The sequence below is a fragment of the Gopherus flavomarginatus genome, unplaced genomic scaffold, assembly GCF_025201925.1.
Source record: "Gopherus flavomarginatus isolate rGopFla2 unplaced genomic scaffold, rGopFla2.mat.asm mat_scaffold_39_arrow_ctg1, whole genome shotgun sequence".
Taxonomy (NCBI): Eukaryota; Metazoa; Chordata; order Testudines; family Testudinidae; genus Gopherus; species Gopherus flavomarginatus.
In genome coordinates, this window is record NW_026115076.1 from 2,395,630 (window position 1) to 2,415,735 (window position 20,106).

At 49.7% G+C, this 20,106-nt stretch overlaps 1 protein-coding gene and 1 long non-coding RNA gene across 7 annotated transcripts in view; one reads left to right on the forward strand and one right to left on the reverse strand.

Moving 5' to 3' along the window:
- LOC127042400 (zinc finger protein 862-like) overlaps positions 1-20,106 on the forward strand; it is a 751,328-nt gene that overhangs the window by 590,261 nt on the left and 140,961 nt on the right. Inside the window, exons 5-6 of the mRNA XM_050935866.1 lie at positions 17,403-17,485; positions 19,762-19,888. Coding sequence (XP_050791823.1) covers positions 17,403-17,485; positions 19,762-19,888 — 210 coding nt within the window. The remainder of the gene's footprint in view (positions 1-17,402; positions 17,486-19,761; positions 19,889-20,106) is intronic.
- LOC127042403 (uncharacterized) overlaps positions 1-20,106 on the reverse strand; it is a 1,287,231-nt gene that overhangs the window by 584,451 nt on the left and 682,674 nt on the right. The window lies entirely within an intron of this gene.

Sequence of the window (20,106 nt, forward strand, 5' to 3'; positions counted from 1 at the left end):
ATGATGCGCTGTTCACACTGCCGCTTTTCATGGCTCAAATTTTGGCATTCGGGGAGTGTTTTTTCTCACCGCAGAGAGACAAAATTTTTAGCAACAAAAGCCGAAATTAAAAAAAACTCCTCTGCAACCTATTTAATTTTACCTTTATACAACCTTTATACTGCCTCCAGTTCTGGTATCCTCATTTGAAAAAGATGTTGTGAAATTGGAGCTAGGGCAGCAAAGAGCCACCAAATGTTCTGAGGGCTGGAGAAAAATGCCTTCCAGGGAGCTATTGAAAGAGCTCAACCTGTTTAGCTTATCAAAAGAAGATTGAAAGGTGATTTCACTGAAATGTTGAAGGGCCTTAATGGAGAGAAAAGATTGGGTATTTACGGGCTCTTGAATGGAGCAGAGAAAGGCATAACAAGACCCAATGGCTGGAAAGTGAAAAGAGACAAATTCATATTACAACTGAGGCACAATAGTTAACAGTGAGGATGATTCACCACAGGAGCAAGCTACCAAGGAAAGTGGTGGTTTCACCATCTCCTGATGTCATTTAATGAAGACTAGATGCCTTTCTGGAATGTGTTTGCCCCCAAAGTAGCTGTTATGTCATACAGGAGGCCTGTGATCTGCAGGTTAGATGCTCTAATGGTGTCTTCTGACCATGAAGTCGACTAATTTCTGAAAAACTGAGTGTAGCATTGGGAGCAGCGTCTGATGTTTTTCTGTCTAGCCGGCTTGCTGCCTAGATCGAACGCTCCTTGAGTGGGGTGATCCACAGGGAGTAGCTCAAACCTCCAAAGTGCCTGGCCAGGGGCAGGACATTAGCGCAGCAAGGGAGGGGTGTGGCAGTGACATCACAAAGGCCTTTTGCAGGACCTCAGACTATTGGTCAAAGGTGGTGGGGAGGTGGTGACCTCACAGAGAGATGCTGACATCAGCCAGGCAGGACAGGGGCGAGGGGCCAGGGAAACCTCAGAGACCTCTGTGGCTTTGCTTCAGCACGTTTCCTTCTCCAGGTCTCTCTTTGAGGACTGAGAGATTATTTGGGGTCATGGACGTGAGCGCCAGGAGGAACCTCTTTCGAGTTTCCTCCTTCCCTTGTAGTGATTTTACTAGAAAACAGCCGTCCCTATTTAGAAGGTAAGAGCCTCCTGGAGGTTTGAAACCTGTTCAGTCTGATCTATCTGGTGACAAGTGAATTCTAGGCATGGAAAACACGAGCTTAAGGAGGCAGAATTTTATTGCACACCTGGGATTTTGTCCCTTAGAATCGCTGGGGACATTAGGGTGTGTCCTTTTTGTTTCACCTCTTCCTCCATCCCTCCCTCCTCTTCTTCTCTTGCTTCTTTTGTCCTTTCTCCTGTTCCCTTCCCAACAACAGGACGGAGGTGTGTGTGTGTGTGTGTGTGTTGCAGGGAAGTCCTCTGCAGCTCCCACTATGGAAGGTCCACCCAAAAATGTGGGACTGAAATAGTGCTCAGGCACTCAAAGGTCAATTTAAAATCACTCCGATGGGGGGTGGATTTTCCCACCCATTTTATCTGCAGCGATTTGTCCTTGTTTGGGTGGGAAATTGTTGCCCTGGGTCATTCCCCAGAACATGGCTCCCACTGGAGTGGGATGGGATGAGGTTCCCGTTCTCTGCCTAGAAGGACTTGATTGTGGGGTCCTGCTTGTGCCTCCAAGCTCTGCTGTATCCTTCGCTCCTGTTGTCCAATAAACCTTCTGTTTTACTGGCTGGCTGAGAGTCACTGTGAGTCCCAGGAAGAGGGGTGCAGGACCGGACTCCCCCACACTCCGTGACAGACCCTAAGCCCCTCCGAGACCCCTGCAGCCTGGACGTAGGTATCTGTGCCTCCCACCAAACACCTAAGACACTCAGAGATCCCTCCAGCCTGAACTTAGGTATCTGTGCCCCCCACAAACCCCCTAAGCCCCCGAGGGACCTATACAGCCAGAACATTGGTATCTGTTCCCCATATAGACTCCATAAGCCCCTTGCGACACTCCAGTGTGCACGTAGGTATATATGCCCCTCAGAAACCCTCTAAGCCACCAGGAACCCCTACAGCCTGGACATAGGTATTTGCACTCCCACAACCCCGCTAACCCCCCCCTCCCGGGACATCTACAATCTGTACGTAGATATCTGTGCCCCTCACGAAACCTTTAACCCCCCCCTGGGAACGATACAGCCTGGACATACGTATCTGTGCCCACTCGAACCCCTAAAACTCACTGGTACCCCTACAGCCTGGACATCATAGGTGTCTTTGGCCCCCACAAAACCCCTAAGACTCCCAGGATGCCTCCAGCCTGGACGTAGGTATCTTTGCCCCCCACTAACCCCCTAAGCCCCCCTGGTAACCCTACAGCCTGGATGTAGGAATATGTGCCCCCCACGAACCCTCTAAGCCCCCATGGGACCCTAGTGCATGGAGATTGGTATCTGTGTCCCCCCAAACTCTCTAAGCCCCCCAGGGACCGCTATGGCCTGGACATAGGTATCTGTGCACCCCAAGGACCCTAAGATCCCCCGGACCTCTGCAGCCTGGCTGTAGGTGTGACGGTGCTGCCCGTGGGAGCCAGCTCAGCTCACTCAATCAGAGTGAATTGCAAACAAAACAGGGCAGACAAATCCCAAACGCTGCTGGTTATTTCAATACTTAGATTTACCAAGCCAGCACAAAACAGCTTCTGTAGTACCTCACTGGTTACTTAGAAGTTTAAACCACGCAGTTCCCTTAAAGTACCCAGCCTCAGGCCTCCGTCCAGACACACCTGTTAGATATGATGATGATTCCTGAAAATCTTACTTCATCATATAAAAGAAAAGATTCTTCCGATCCCAAAGGATCAGCCACATAACCAGGTTCAATTATAACTTAGATTTTACTTAAAATACATGCTATAGCCAATTCTTATTAACTAAGCTAAAATTTATTAGAAAAGAAAAGAGAGAGAGTGAGTGTTGGTTAAAAGATTAATAGACATATAGACTTGAATTCAATTTTTGAGGTTCAGATACAAAGTAGACATGAGCTTGTAGTTGCCAAAAGTCCTTTTAGAAATAGTCCATAGGTTATAATCCAATGTCCATATTCAGGGTGGCTCCAGTCAATGACTGGGGATCTCAATCCTTGTGGCTTAAGGTTTCCCCCTCTTGAAACCCAAAGCAGATCTGAGATGAAGAAGGATCGTGTCCCAGGTTCTTAAACATTTCCAGCAGCCTTTCAGCCTGAGAAAACAATAGGCTTAACTCTTCTTCCAAACATCCTGGCAATTAGTACATCCATCAAACAGTTCAGATACAGATTACCACAACCTTCAAAGAGACACAGACAATAATACTATTTCACTCAAGTATCATCATAAATGTTAATATTCTTTTTTTGCTCTTTGAATTAAAACTATAGCAATAGACAAGACTTGTTTGCTGACATCACAAGACCTGAGCAAACACCTCCCCTTCTACCTCTAACACTGCAGACTTGCATTTCAAAGCTCTGTTCATTTACATATCTTGATAACCAGTTTTTAAGGTTCACCCACGGGTCAGGTCAGTCGGTGAGGTGAGTTAATTAACTCTTTCTGGCCCTGTCACCTTTCAATGAGATATTAGATTATACTTATGTCAGGGACTCTAACCCAGACGGCAAAGTTCGTTGTCTGACCGCGAGAGAGACAGGCAACACCAGCAAGGTCCGATCAAAAGCTCTTTATTGACAAGTGCACGCATCAATAGAGAGCAGCTCGTCTCCAGAGAGAACCAGCCTGCTCTTTACATCTTAGTATAAGCCTATGTAGACAGTTCCATCGCGTCATAAATTATTCCCGGGAGCAACCCACCCCCTTCTTCTAACAACTAGAAACTAGACACCTTTAGTATACATGCATGCCTAAAGTTAGAAATGTAGGGGAGTTAAAAACAAACAAAGAACAAAACCAGGGAGCGAAAACAAGGAGGCTGGGAAACTAGGACTCTTATCAGTTCTTCGAAGGAGCTGCCCGAACACAGCACATCTGGTACTATGCCAGGAATGCAGCTTCTCTCTTATCTCACTTTTTCCCAGCGCTTGTGAGACATGCTGCTGCCTCTCAGTGTTTTCCACTCAGGGATTACCCACAAACCTCTGTTAGCCTGACTTTGGTCAGGTTGGCATACCTGGTTTTGTCTGCTATATCTTTATTCAGGCCTAACAATTATAATGTCACAGTCTCGGTGAGTTGACTGCTGCAGCTCCCCGTAGACTCTGCCTGCGCCTCTCACCAAGCTGGAGTACAGCAGGCGAAGGGAGATCACTCAATGTATTGCATCTACACTAGACGCGATATATCAACCGCCGCTGGATCGATCGCTGCCCACCGATTCGGCAGGTGGTATAGACATACCCCGAGTATCTGGTGATCGGAGCAGGACCCCCGAGGGGGACACATTGAAGGAACTCAGGGGTTAAGGTGCCTCTATTGTCAACTGTCAGGGCTGCTGTGGCTCAGAGGAGGGTGCTTGACTGCCTGGCAGGCTTAGGCGCCGCAAGCCTTGGAGGTGGGAGAAGTGAAGCGGCCACGGCGTGCTCGGGGTGTTCGTGCTCGGAGCAGGGGTGAGCTCGGGAGACGGGGGTGCCGCAGGGCAGAGCAGGAGAGTTGCCACAAGAGGGGAGCCTCAGGGTGGAGGGGGGAGCTGCCACGGGTGGGGCGCCTCAGGGCAGGGGTGCGGGGGGGGGAGGGTGCAAGGTGGAAGTTTCGCCTAGGGCATGAAACTTCCTTGCACCGGCCCTGCCCGCAGCCAGCCCTGCACCCCCTGCCCTGCCCTGCCGGCAGTCAGCCTCTGTCTCCAGCCAGCCCTGCACCTTCTGCTTTGCCTGCACCAGCCGCATCCTCCGTGCCCTGTCTCCAGCCAACCCCTGATGCACCCCACTGCCTGAAGCCAGCCAGCCACGCAGCCCTTGCCCTGCCTGAAGCCAGACCCTACCTCCAGCCAACCCCACATCCACTGGTGCCCTGCACTTCCCAGGGCAGTAACCCTGCACATCTGCTTCAATGAGGGGGGCAGGGAGCAGCTGGGACCCACACATGTGCACACCCTAGGGTGACCAGACAGCAAGTGTGAAAAATCGGGACGGCGTGGGGGGTAATAGGATCCTAGATAAGACCCCAAAATTCGGACTGTCCCTATAAAATTGGGACATCTGGTCACCACAGCACACCCCCAAGACTCCTGAGTTCCATTGCTGGGTTTCCTATTGGTTCCTCTGCTGGTTGTTTTCCTTTTTCTGGGGACTTTGGGCAAGTTGCTCCCCACTCTCGGGCTCTGTCCCCAGCTATTGGAAAGTGCTGGGAGAATCCCCCAGCAACAGCTGCTCTGACAGTGCTAAGCAGCATCTGACCATTCAAGGTCGGAGCTCACTGCCCAGGAGGAGTGCTTGGCTCTGGGGTTTTACTTCAGCCCAGTGTAGAGAGAGAGCCCTAACCATGGAGTTTGGCTCAAGAAGACCAAGTCTCCAATTTGTTAAAGGTGTTTTGAATTTCAATCCTGTGCTCCAAAGTGCTTGGTGTCAGTTGTAAAATTTAGGAGCATGCTCTCCACTCCATTTTCCAAATCATTCATGAAAATATAGAATAGTACCTGACACCGGACTGATCCCTGCCAGACCCACTAGGTTCACCCTCCCCGTTGGGCAGCTAAACATGGAGAAGGGCTCCTGGAGTCTTGGCTTTCAACCAGCTCTGCACCCACATTACACTGATTGCAGCTGGACTACATTTCCCTCGTTTGCTTCTGAGAATGTCCTATGGGACTGTGTCAAAAGCCTTAGTAACACCAAGCTAGACCCCATCTATTGTTTACTCACCTCTACCAGGCCCAGAACCCTGCCAAAGAAGGAAAGAGGATTGGTTTGGAATGATTTGTTCTTGACAATTCCACGCTCACTAGTCATAAGAACCAAATCATCCTGTAGGTGCTGCTGACAAACTGAGTGTTTAAGAATGTATTGCAGGATCTCTCCAGCTATGGCAGTCAGGCTAGCTAGTCTGTAAGTCCCAGAGGTCTTTTTGTTCCCCTTTGAAAGATAGGTCCTGTCTTGTTCATGGATCGGAAGATGTTCTTTTTCAGGGGTCTCAGACGAGAACTGGGGCACAACACCTGGTTTGTTAAGGCCACAAAAACGGAGGCAGGAACCTCTTCTCTGCTGCTGGCAAAGAACCACAGGTACCTAAAAGATAGGGACTCACATCTTTGAATGGGCTTTAAAAAGGCAGTGGTTAATAAGTTTGGCCCCGACCATTTCTTGTTTCCACAGACTAGACATTTTGGCAAACTTTAGAATTCCTTGGTGCTAAACACTGTGAAACTCCCCTTTCTCCTTCACAGAGGGTTTTAATACCCCGTATCTCACTTGGGCTCTAAACTGCCCATAGTTCGAGAACTGTTCCTGTTCCGATTGGACAGATGGGAGAAGGGAAGTGACCTACCCAAGGCCTACACAACAAGGCGATGGCAGAGCCAGAAAGAGAAGCAACCAGTTCTGACTCCTGTTCTAACAGATGAAAACACCCCAGAGCCCAGGAATCGAGATGGTGGGAAAATTTCATTCAAACCGTTTCTGTCCGAAAATCCCATTTAGACTAAACCAGTTTGTTTCTCAAAATCATAACAAGTGGGATGAAAGATCTTTGCAAAAATATTTTGTTGCAAAACAAAAGCATCTCCTCTTTGTCAGAGTGTGTTAAATTGTCTCCTCGCACACAAAGAGGAGACACTTACATCTCAACCATTAGATAAGATGCTTCAATCTGAGCTAAGTCGTTGCTACTATTAACAATTTCAAAATAAAAAAATACAAATAAAATAGACTATTTCAGCTAATCTATTATGTCATAATCTGGGAAACTTCATATTATGCACTACTTCTAGTGACACTCCCAAATGGATCCGCATCCTTCACCCACCATGAGGTAGGTAAGAGCGGATCATTATTATCCCTACTTGAAAGAGGGAGAAGCTCAGGCTGAGAAAGGAGAATTGACTTGTCTTAGGTCACACAGCCCGTCAGAGGCAGTGTTGGGAATAGGACCGAAGAGCCCTGATTTTCAAACAAACCATCGGATCTTGAATTTCAGACATTGAATGACCTGAATACTGTGCTCTCAGATGAGCCCCAGACCAACAACAGTGACAGTAATTATTCAGCAAGTATTTGAGGAGAACTGCAATATTAGAGGGAATCATCAACTGCTCAGAGACAATTAATGCAGAGAAGCAGCAAAATTAATCAAAGATAGAACTGGTTCTGACTTATTTACTTGATCTTAAAAGAGAACAACAAGGACCTGAGTCTCCTCCCTGTCAATATCCCCCTGCTCAACCAATCAGGGTAGAGACGGAGGACGGGAGGCTGAGGGTTCTCACCAGAGAGCCCGAAGGATGGCCCAGGTCACCGGTGGGGATCACTGCCCGAGCACTATTTCAGTCCCACATTTTTGGGTGGACCTTCCATAGTGGGAGCTGCAGAGGACTTCCCTGCAACACACACACACACACACACACCTCCGTCCTGTTGTTGGGAAGGGAACAGGAGAAAGGACAAAAGAAGCAAGAGAAGAAGAGGAGGGAGGGATGGAGGAAGAGGTGAAACAAAAAGGACACACCCTAATGTCCCCAGCGATTCTAAGGGACAAAATCCCAGGTGTGCAATAAAATTCTGCCTCCTTAAGCTCGTGTTTTCCATGCCTAGAATTCACTTGTCACCAGATAGATCAGACTGAACAGGTTTCAAACCTCCAGGAGGCTCTTACCTTCTAAACAGGGACGGCTGTTTTCTAGTAAAATCACTACAAGGGAAGGAGGAAACTCGAAAGAGGTTCCTCCAGGCGCTCACGTCCATGACCCCAAATAATCTCTCAGTCCTCAAAGAGAGACCTGGAGAAGGAAACGTGCTGAAGCAAAGCCACAGAGGTCTCTGAGGTTTCCCTGGCCCCTCGCCCCTGTCCTGCCTGGCTGATGTCAGCATCTCTCTGTGAGGTCACCACCTCCCCACCACCTTTGACCAATAGTCTGAGGTCCTGCAAAAGGCCTTTGTGATGTCACTGCCACACCCCTCCCTTGCTGGGCTAATGTCCTGCCCCTGGCCAGGCACTTTGGAGGTTTGAGCTACTCCCTGTGGATCACCCCACTCAAGGAGCGTTCGTTCTAGGCAGCAAGACGGCTAGACAGGAAAACATCAGACGCTGCTCCCAATGCTACACTCAGTTTTTCAGAAATTAGTCGACTTCATGGTCAGAAGACACCATTAGAGCATCTAACCTGCATATCACAGGCCTCCTGTATGACATAACAGCTACTTTTGGGGCAAACACATTCCAGAAAGGCATCTAGTCTTCATTAAATGACAACAGGAGATGGTGAAACCACCACTTTCCTTGGTAGCTTGCTCCTGTGGTGAATCATCCTCGCTGTTAACTATTGTGCCTCAGTTGTAATAAGAATTTGTCTCTTTTCACTTTCCAGCCATTGGGTCTTGTTATACCTTTCTCTGCTCCATTCAAGAGCCCGTAAATACCCAATCTTTTCTCTCCATTAAGGCCCTTCAACATTTCAGTGAAATCACCTTTCAATCTTCTTTTGATAAGCTAAACAGGTTGAGCTCTTTCAATAGCTCACTGGAAGGCATTTTTCTCCAGCCCTCAGAACATTTGGTGGCTCTTCGCTGCCCTAGCTCCAATTTCACAACATCTTTTTCAAATGAGGATACCAGAACTGGAGGCAGTATAAAGGTTGTATAAAGGTAAAATTAAATAGGTTGCAGAGGAGTTTTTTTTAATTTCGGCTTTTGTTGCTAAAAATTTTGTCTCTCTGCGGTGAGAAAAAACACTCCCCGAATGCCAAAATTTGAGCCATGAAAAGCGGCAGTGTGAACAGCGCATCATAGGTGGAGCTGTGCTCCCGGTGACAAAGCTCCTGCCCCTCATTGGAGGTAGTTTGGCTTTGTTGCCGGGGAAGCTCTCTCTCAGCGATAAGGACGGCCACACAGCGCACCTTACAATGGCATGGTTAGAGTGGCACAGCTGCACCGTGGTAAGGTGCGCGGTGTAGACACAGCCTCAGAGCTGGGGAAAGCCGACAGGCGCTGAGGAGCACAGGGTTCAGACAGAGACATCCGTTAGGAGAGGAACTATTCACAGGGATTCTCTATAGCCTAGTAAGGTGGAGAGGATGGAAGATGACAATGTACAGGTAGGTTCTGATGAGAAACAGTGAAATGAAAGAGTCTCCCTCAATTACATCATGTAATAGCAGACAGCTAAAATGGGACACATTTTAGAAGTGCTTAAATACAAATGCTAAACGTCTAAGTACTAAGACTGGTGAATTTGAGTGCCTGGTATTGAGTGACGATATTGATAGAATAGGCACCACAGTAACCCTTGCACCCCCTCCTGCACCCACATGGGGAGACTGACCTGTGTGCATGGAGCAGCTGGCATTGCTGCCCCACACTCCTCCCTGGAACGCTGCTCATCTGGGCACCCCTAGGGGCTGTGGGGGCAAGAAGTGAGATCATCCGAGCTCCCGGCATCCAGGTCACTTTCCTCAGCCGGGCTGCATAGCGGGAGGGCAGAGAGCAGCAGCTTCTGATGCTCCCCTCACAGCACAGCCCAAGTGGGAAAAGTGACCAGGATGCATGGAGCACATAGGGTTGCTCCTTACTCCCCTCAAACCTCTATGGACCCATGGAGGAGCATTGGGGCAGGGGAGAGCAGTGAGCACCTTTGCACTGCCACACGGTGCCCTTTGACCCCTGGAGCCCTGGACGGCTATCGGGGGGCACCACCCCTAAGGCCGGCCAGGCTCCCCAGAACGAGCAGCAGAAAACACAGAGACTGGCCACACACTGAGCAGTGGTAGCCTAGGCGGCTCGTAATGGAGGCTCAGGGGGGAGGTGTGTCATAACATTTTTTTCCAGATTTGGACCTTAGCGTCCAAAATATGGGTGTTAGCATGAAAACCTCCAAGCTTAGTTACTCCCCCCTCCCTGTTTCCAGTCCTGGAAATAGAAGTACCAAGATAGCTAATCTCTCTTCCCCCTTACCCAGAGGGTATGCAAAGTCAGGCTAGTAAATCTAACACAACGAGATTTTCCCCCTGACTTCTTCCTCCCACCAATTCCCTGGTGAGCTGCAGACTCAATTCCCTGGAGTCCCCACTAAAGAAAAAATCCAACAGGTCTTAAAAAGAAAGCTTTATATAAAAAGAAAGAAAAGGACATAAAAATGGTCTCTCTGTATTAAGGTGACAAATACAGGGTTATTTGCTTAAAAGAAAAAAATGAATAAACAGCCTTATCCAAAAAGAATACAATTTAAACATTCCAGCAACTACACACATGTAAATACAAAAAAAACCAATATAAACTTATTGTCTTATTATCTTTGTACTTACAACTTGGAAACAGAAGATTAGAAAGGCAGGAGATAGAAAAATCACTCTCATAGCCGAGACGCCACAGACACAAGACAAAGAACAAAGAACTCACACACAAACTTCCCTCCACCCAGATTTGAAAAAGTCTTGTTTCCTGATTGGTCCTCTGGTCAGGTGTTTTAGGTTACTGGTGTTACCCCTTTATAGGTAAAAGAACATTAACCCTTAGCTATCTGTGTATGACAAGGGGGCTCAGCCTCCCCAAACCTTGCACTGCCAAGGGGACAGTGGGGCCCATGATCAGGGGCCCTGGCCAAGTTAGGTCCCCCTGGAAAAATCTCCCCTATGTCAGCCCCAGGGCTGGAGGAGCTCCCGCTCCCTGCTACAGCCCGGGGGCTGCAGCAGGGGCACAGAGCTTCTCTTGTCTCAGGGCCACAGCGAGGCAGGGGTAAAGGAGTGATAGGGTGGGGCTGGTGGGGGAAGGGGTGGAACAGAAGTGACAGTGGATGGGGCCATGGGTGGAAGGGGGTAGAGCCACAGACAGAAGGTAGGGGCATGGTTCTGGTGCTGGGGCCCCCACACTTGTTCTCCCTTTCCCGGGGGTTTGGCATCACTAGCCCCGGCTTAGCGAGTAGGGTTCAGTGGTCCCCATAATGTGGGGTGCGACTCCTAGGGGGACACAGAGGAACATTCATGGGGGCACCTCAGGACCTGAGCCAGCCCACATAGAGGGCAGGGAGGGAGCACCACTCTGCCACAGCTCTTCCCCAACCCCACCCTCAGCCTGAGACTCTGGCTCCCAGCCCGGCGTCGACCCCTTTACCCCTGTCCGCACCCCTCACCCCAGCAAGCAACAGCCCCACTCCTCCCGGCCCCGGTTCTTGACCGTGGCTTCCGAGGGGCCACAGCCATGGCTAAGAGGGCACAATGTGAAATGTTTGGGGACCACTGGTTTAGGGTGACGTCCTCAATCACTTCTCTGCAGTCCAATAAAAGCTATTCCTCACTCACCTACCCCTCCATCAGGACGGACTAGGTATGTTCTGCTGCCCTTCACTCATACAAGAAGGAGAATAACATTTCATTCCACTCAATCCTAAAGTCATTTGTAACCCAAGACCATCCCAAACTGGTCATTTTGGGGAAGCAGCCCCATCATGCTGCATAGCTAGGCAGAGTAGGTGTGTCTATGCAAACACGGTCTGTTCTGGAAGTCTTTCCCCAGCTCCTCACTAGGTGAGAGAGGGGAGCTCATTCAGACCCTGCTTTTGCTTAGTATTTAAAAACTCCTTAGTGTCCCTATCTCTGCCGGCCTTAGATTTCTCCTCCTGTCCGTTTTTTGACAGCTCAGATGAGGTGACCGAGTGGTTAAGGTGATGGACTGCTACCCCATTATGCTCTGCCTGCATGGCTTCAAATCCCATTCTCATCAGAGGCATTTAGTCTTCACCCTCCTTTATAGACAACCATCTCCCCCTTTGGTACAATAACAGATCGAACAACGTTGCTTGTGTTACCCAAAATTGGGTCAGTTAGTAAGCTTAAAGAGGACTAATAATGCCCCTCCCCCCCAGAGTTTGGCAGAAAGCAGCACATTTATTAGCTTGATAGCTAAGCTCAAAAGAAGGGATGGGAGAGGGTGTCACACTCATACTCACGCTCCCAGGACAGGCCTGGCAGTGGAGATGTCAGGATCCTTTAAGGTAAGTGTCCCAGAGCGCAGCGATGGACGGTGCGATGAAGATCAGTCTCCCTGAGGTGCAATAGAATGTAACACAGCGAACCACTGGCCAGATGGGCCGGGTGAAGGGCATTCACTGGAGGTACAAAGGAGAGTGGGAAAGCCACTTCACAGGCATTCAAAGCGGGAAAGGACACAAGATGGGGGAGTTTAACAGACCTTTTGAGCATACAGGTTATACAGAGCATACAGATCACTGCTGCTCCTACAACATAAGTTCTCAAGCAGCAAGTTTCTTACTTTGCCCATCTGTCAATTTTGATGATTATTGATGGAAATATTTTGCCATTGGGTTGTGTGTTTACACAGAAATTGACATTTACCAACAAATACACAATCCTTCCAAGCCTGCCTAGTCTGCAGTTGATGGGTTTAGAGGGACACATTCACTCTTCCAGGTCCCCATTCCAGGCCTGTGCTCTCCAGGTTGTCAACTTCCCGCACTGCTGGGATCCTTCCCTCATCTCCCCCCAAACCACTGCCCCACCCCCACTTCTGGGGTCCCCTCCCTACACTGTCTAACTCCACTGCTGGCAGGATCCCTTCCTGTTCCTTTCATTTCCTGCCTCCACTCTGGGCAAAAGCTCTGCACTCTTCCCACACCAGAAGTTGAACCCAGGCCACCTGGGTGAAAACCAGGAATCCTGACCACTAGCCCATATGGGACTATTGTTGCATCTGACGAAGTGGGTATTCACCCACGACAGCTCATGCTCCAATACGTCTGTTAGTCTAGAAGGTGGCACCGGATTCTTGGCTGCTATTATTACTACAACTCAGGCCTTGGCTACACTGGAGAGTTACAGTGCAGGTAGTGGCTTTACAGCGCTGTAACTTACTCCCCGTGCACACTGGCAAGGCACATACAGCGCTGTATTTCCCTGGCTACACTGCTGCATGTGCTCCACCTCGACCAGAGGAATAAAGAGAACAGAGCTGGTGATGCAGCGCTGGGGTGCCAGTGTAAACAGTGATTAATCTTACTACGCTGTCACTGACCTCCGGAACCTTCCCATAATGCTTTTAAGTAGAGATAACACTCTTTGTTTTGGTGTGATGCCTCTGTTTGTTTTGTTGTGAGCTGAAGGCTCCCGGAGCTGCTTATCTAAAAACCAAACACAGTTACTGTTTGCAGTGAATGAGCAGAGGCAGGGGGATCCCTTTGGAACACCCACAGCTGGTGTTTGCTTGAGGAGAGAAGCAGCCGGGTGGGCACGGGGGGGGGTCTGTTTTGGATCAGCGGCTTATCTGGTCTGTGAGAAAAAAAACAAAGGCGGCTATTTGCATTTAGTGAATGAGAGAGGGGTGGGGGAGGAGGCTTGAACTTGCCAGGCAGGGAGCTGACACAGTGTCAGCTCCAAAAATCCACTCGCTCTGTCTCCCCCACGCTCCGTGTCACACTCCACTCCACCCCACCCTCCTCTTTTGAAAAGCACATTGCAGCCACTTGAATGCTGGGATAGCTGCCCATAATGCACCACTCCCAACAGCGCTGCAAATGTGGCCATGACAGAGTGCTGGTAGCGGTCAGTGTGTCCACACTGCAGCGCTTTCCCTAAACAGCTGTAGGAAGACAGCTTTAACTCCCAGCGCTGGACAGCTGCAAGTGTAGCCAAACCCTCTCTAAGCCGACCCCTTATGAGAACAGCAGGGACTAGCATGACTAGATGTCCCGATTTTTGGGTCTTTTTCTTATATAGGTGCCTATTAACCCCACCCCCATCCCAATTTTTCACATTTGCTGTCGGATCATCCTAGCAGGGGTTGCACACAGGGCTGCATTAACCTACAGGTGCTGAGGTTTCCCTCTCTCCATTCCCAGAGCCTCTGATCAGGAAACAGACATCAGGGCTCCCAGGTGCTGCACAGACCATGACTGAGATCAGACCCCATATTATGCAAGGTGCTGTACAAACCCTGGGCAACACTGAGACACCCAGGAGGTTCCCCTCAATTTCCCTGAGCCTCTGCTGCCCAACTTCTTCTGAATCCCTCTGGCTCACCCCCCCCCACAAAAAACCCACCTTTCCAAACAGTCCTTCTTTCCTTGCCCCTTGATTCTGGTTTCACACCCTGGGACCATCTCCTCTCTTTGTCTCTCCCACTCCAGGTGAAGCAGAGATGGAGGCAACTTCAGCCACTGGAGTCAGCCTCAGCGAGCACTGCAGCAGGCCCCGGGGGAGGGGGGTGTTTGCAGACACAGGAAGGGAGCAGGGGGTGCTGGGAAGAAGGTGGCAGGAGAACAAAGCTCAGAGACCCAACATGGGGAAATTCCAGGGGGCGGGGCTCTGACACATCCCAGGTGCGGGCAGCTCCTGGGGGTGGGGATCTGGCTCAGCTCGGGGGCGGGGCAGCTCCTCGGGGCGGGGCTCCAGCACAGAGCGGGGGCGGAGCAACTCCTGGGGGCGGGGCTCCAGCACAGAGCGGGGGCGGAGCAGCTCCTGGGGGCGGGGCTCTGGCACAGCCCATGGGCAGGGCAGCTCCTGGGGGCGGGGCTCTGGCACATTGTGACGCGTAGCCCCGGCTGAACAGCTGCTTCCTGGTTCTGCACGTGCTGCCAGCAGCGCTGGAGCTGCCCTGAGCCGGAGCGGAGCCGCTGGTCTCAGCTGCAGCCAGGATCTGCCCCCGGCCCCGCTGGGATCCAGGTGGGGACAGAGACTGGGGCCCGGGGGTTCCCCTTGGTGTGGCTGGCGGGGGCGGGAGGGGAGAATCCGGAGCTGCAGGTGGGGGAAGGGCGGTGGGACATTGTGACCCGGAGCCCCCGGGGAATGAGAGGCGCTGGGGGGCAGGAAAGTGACTCTACCCCAGGGAGCCTGGGAGAAGCCTTGAAGGCGCCTCGGCCCCAGTGGAGCTGCAGGAGGATCCGCCCGCCCGCCCCGCTGGGATGGGGGGACCGGGGCCCGGCCGTCATGTGGGGGGGAGGGGCGGACCACGGGCCCGGCAGGGTGGGGCGGTGTATTAAATCCCTCCCCATAGCAATGTGCTACTCCCGGGCACTGCGCATGCCCAGTAACAGCCGCTGAAGCCGCTGCCCTTCCCCCTGCCCGGACCAGCCGTAACGTTCCGCCGGGCGCTGGGGGCGGGGCTGGAGCAGGGCGGGGGAGTGACAGGGAGCGTGGGAGGGGCGGGCGCAGAGCAGGAAATTGATGGGCAGGGGGGGTCAGGAAATTGATGGGCAGGTGGGACTCTCCTGACTATGATCCACCCAGAGCTTCCATTTGATTCACTCTTCTCTGCCACAAATAGTGGGGCTGTGAGTGGGGCAGCAAGTCCTTAGTGTTGGACTCTTACTCTTTCAGGGGCTGGTGACCTTCAAGGAGATGGCTATGTATTTCACCAGGGAAGAGTGGGCTCTGCTGGACCCCACTCAGAGAGCCCTCTACTGGGATGTCATGCAGGAGAACTATGAGACTGTGACCTCGCTGGGTAAGGGTTCCTGTCCCTTCTGTTCTTGGAAGGGGAAATGAAGAGTGAAGGTTCACGCCACCCCCACAATGCCATCTGTACCCTGTCCTGTTTCAGCATCACCCCAATAGGCCAGTGACACACATAATACCAGAGACCCTCCTCTGCTGCAGAACACTTTGGGAACAGAGCACAGGAGCTGTATTGCACAGTGTCAAATATCTCCTGTTTGCTCAAGTGAAACTGGGGGTTAGGTCCGGCATAACTGTCCCATACCCCTAATCATTTTTCTTGCCCTTTTCTGAACCTTTTCCAATTCCAATATTTCTATTTTTGAGATGGGGTGACATGTGCATGCAGTATTCAAGATGTGGGTGTATCATGGATTTATTTGCTGTTTTTACAAATATGATCTATGAGATATTCTGTCATATCTATCACTTTCTTAATTATTTCCTACATTGTTCACTTTTTTTCACTGCTGCTGCACATTGAGTGGATGTTTTCAGAGAACTATCCACAGTGACTCCAAGATCACTCTCTTGAGTGGAAACAACTAATTTAGACCCCATCATTTTGTATGTATAGTTGGGATTGTGTTTTCCAATGGGCTGCACTATGTGCTATCCTGTCATCTAGTACTGCTAAGATCCTGGATTCAGTAATATCCCTGCCCTTCCTGTTCCCTTTCTCCACCGAATCCCGCCAGCCCATGCTTCCTGTTCCCAGCTTCCCCAAGATTCTCGCTCTGTCTCTGAACCTCTCTGTCAGCAAGAAGCAGTGCCAGGGACACTTGCCCTCTGTCTGGAGTCTTCGATTTCTGGGACATGGATTTACTTTCTCTGTGTTGTAAGAGGCTCTGTCATAATGAGTGTCTGTGATGTTACCCAGAGTACAATCTGGACTGTTAAATAGCTGTATCTCAGTCCTCCAGCATGGGGTGCCTTTTCCATTGTTTTCCCGCGAGAACAGCCCCTCTTGGCCAATTAACACACAGTCTCCAGCATGTAACTCACTCCCAGCTACACAGTATTGAGTGCTGCTAGACAGCCACTCATGAATTACACCTCAGGAGAAAACCAGCAAATTCTCAAGTGCCCAACTTTCCCCCAGAAATGTGCATCTTGCACTGTCCAGCACGCTACTGAACGACCCAAGCTCATATGAAGTCTGTCATTTCATCAGCGGAAAATGACATGCACCAGCTTGTTATCCCAAACAGAGTTTCCAACACACTTCAATCCACACATACTGGTTAGATGAACAACAAACCAAGATTGTTAACTACCAACAACTAAAACTAGGCCCAGTCCATGAAAGGGGCACTCCCAGGAGAGACTGTACAAAGACTGGAACATGAAACACCTTTGTAAACCTGAGACAGCTGCCTTGGGGACAATGACAGGGAGAATCCCCCAAAGTGACTCCTTTGTTTCTGCTCTTCTCTGGCCTCCGATTGTTCCTTCCAACGTGGAGTACTTTGCACTTGTCTCTACTGAATTTGATCCTATTTACTTCAGATCATTTCTCCCGTTTGTCCAGATCATTTTGAATTTTAATCCAATCCTCCAAAGCACTTACAACCCCTCCCAGCTTGGTGTTGTCCGCAAACTTGATACGTGTAAGAGAGAGACTGTTACTGGGAGGGTTTCCCCATGTGTCAGAGGGTTACACCCTGGTGGGAGGGGGCTAGGCCTGTACTGGAATAAGGTCACTCTGTGCTTCACAGTGTGCTAGAACCTAGAATGTGCATTAGCAGGGGAAAAGCTGGGGGGAATCGGCTTGTGGAATGGACAAAAGCCTAGTCTGAATTCTCACACCTTGCCCTTTTCACCCCGGCAGGCCAGAGAATAACATCCATGTTTCGCTGCAGATCATCTCGTCCTCCCAGGGGCAAGGAAATGGCTGCAATGGAGCTGGCTCAGGTAAGAGATTATCAGGGTGGCGGGCTCTGCTTGGAGGTTGAGGAGCAATAAATGCATAAGAGGGTGGGAATTGCTAGAAGTGGTGGGAAGCAGGAAATATGTCGGATGGAGAAAGGGAGGGGACAGCATGTGACAAACCTGCTGAGACTTGTGTAGTGTAGGGCGTGATGGGTTGTCACCAACAGGAGGCAGTTTGTGGAGCTTCTGGGAACTGCTGTGTCCTCTAACCCTCACGCTGGGCTGGCCCTTCTCACACTGCTTTGCTGGAGATTTCGCCAGCCTCTCCAGGGCCTGTTATCACCCAACACAACAGCAGGTGGCGCCATGCAGCCAACTAAGCTACCTGAGTGCGTTACCTAAGCCACTCAAGGACAGATAGAAGACAAGAGCCAATTTCCCACTCCCCAACCTTGCACACTTGCTGTAGTATAAATCCAGAATGATACCATCTTATAGTGCACAGGGATCTCTATAATACAAGCTCATTAATGTAGTTCCCCTTCCCCTCGATATGGGACAGATGTGCACAACAAGCTGAGATTTTCCCCAGACACTTCACTCAAAATACGCTGGTTAAGATAAAGCATCAAACAAGTTTATTAACTGCAGAAAGATAGATTAAGTGATTATAAGTGATGATAAACAGATCAAAGCAGATTATTTAGCAAATAACCAAAACTCAGACTAAGCCTAACATGCTAGATGGATAGAATTTGAATTAGCAATTTCTCACCCTGACTGATGGTACAAGCAGTCCCCCAAGTTTCCATACACAAGCTAGAAATCTCTTGATCCTGGGAGCAGCACTTCCCCTACATCCGTTTTTGTTTCTCAGGTGTTTCCAGAAGTTCTCTTGTGTGGAGAATGAGGCCAAGAGATGATGTCACACCCCACCTTATGTAGCTTTTCCATATGGTGGGAACCTTTTGTTCCAAACTCAGTTCCTAGTCCAGTTTGTGGAAAAATACAGCTACTAAAATGGAGTTTAGTGTCATGTGGTCTGGTCACAGGCCCTGCTGAGTCATAGTAGCCATGACTCATAGGCTGGCTGAAACATTCACAGGAAGGCTAAGCTCTTCCACAGTCCATTGTCTTTGTTGAGCCATCAGCACTGTCTGGCTTCTTCATTGTTGTACCTGAAAGGCTCATTGTGGGTGTTACCCAGAGTAAGCACATTTGAAATACAGATACAGAGTCAATATCCATAACTTCAGATACGAACATGATATTTGCACACAAATAGGATAATCATATTCAGCAAATCAGAACTTTTCCAGTGACACCACACATGATGCATCTTCTACAAAATAGATCATAATTATGTCCTAATCATATTATAATCATACCACTATGATGAATATGGGGGTGTAGTGTCAGATAGGTCCTAATTTCAAGGCACAGGAGTTGGGAATGGAACTTCCCCTCTTTGTGGAACAGGAAATAACCCTCCAGCCAGGGCTGGGACAACTTCCCAGACTCTCAGCGATGGAGCCTGAATCTACTGACATTTCATTAATTACCACCAACCCCAATCTTTGTGGCAACTGTAAACTTTATCAGTGATGATTTTGTACTCTCTTCTAAGTCATGGATAAGAATGTTAAATAGCACAGGGCCAAGAACCAATCCCTGCAGGAACCTGCTAGAAAGAAATCCACTCGATCATGGTTCCCCATTTACTATCAGAGTTTTTAATCTATTTAATGTATGCCATGTTTTTTTTTTGTATCATTCTAGTTTTTTTTAGTAAAAATATTGTGCTAATCAAGTCATGTCCCTTACGGAAGTTTAGGTATATTACATCAATACTATTAGCTGCAACCAAACTTTTGATCTCATCCAATAAGGATATCCCGTTAGTTTGATAGGCTCTATTTTCTCTAAACCTTTGTTAATGGGCACTACAATTCTGACCTTCTAACTTCTATTCTTTATGATTGACTTCCCCTTTCTTCCATATCTTTTATTTGGAGAGTGCTTGGATTCCTACCAGGGAGCCACTATCAGGGTCCAGAGACAGCCCCATCTCCTATATTAAGCTCTGGCTAGTAGCTATGTGATAAATGTGAAGACCCTGCTTCTGTCTGTCAGATGGGAGACACAAAGGTTCTCTCTTTCTACCCTCTGATGCCTCCTGGCTGCTGTAAGTAAGGTGGGGTGGGACTCTGTTAACATGTGCCTCCCGGAGCTTCCATTTCCCTGGTGCTGCTGTTCCGTGAATAGTGGGGTTGTGAGTGGGTCAGCAGGTACTGAGTATTGGACTCCTGCTCTTTCAGGGGCCGGTGACCTTCGAGGAGGTGGCTGTGTATTTCTCCAGGGAAGAGGGGACTCTGCTGGACCCCACTCAGAGAGCCCTCTACAGAGATGTCATGCAGGGGAACTATGAGACGATGGTCTTGCTGGGTAAGGATTCCTGTCCCTTCTGTTCTTGGAAGGGGAAATGAAGAGTGAAGGTTCATGCCACCCCCACAATGCCATCTGTACCCTGTCCTGTTTCAGCATCAGCCCAATAGGCCAGTAACATACATACTACCAGAGACCCTCCTCTGCTGCAGAACACTTTGGGAACAGAGCACAGGAGCAGCATCACACAATGTCAAATATCTCCTCTTTATTCAAGT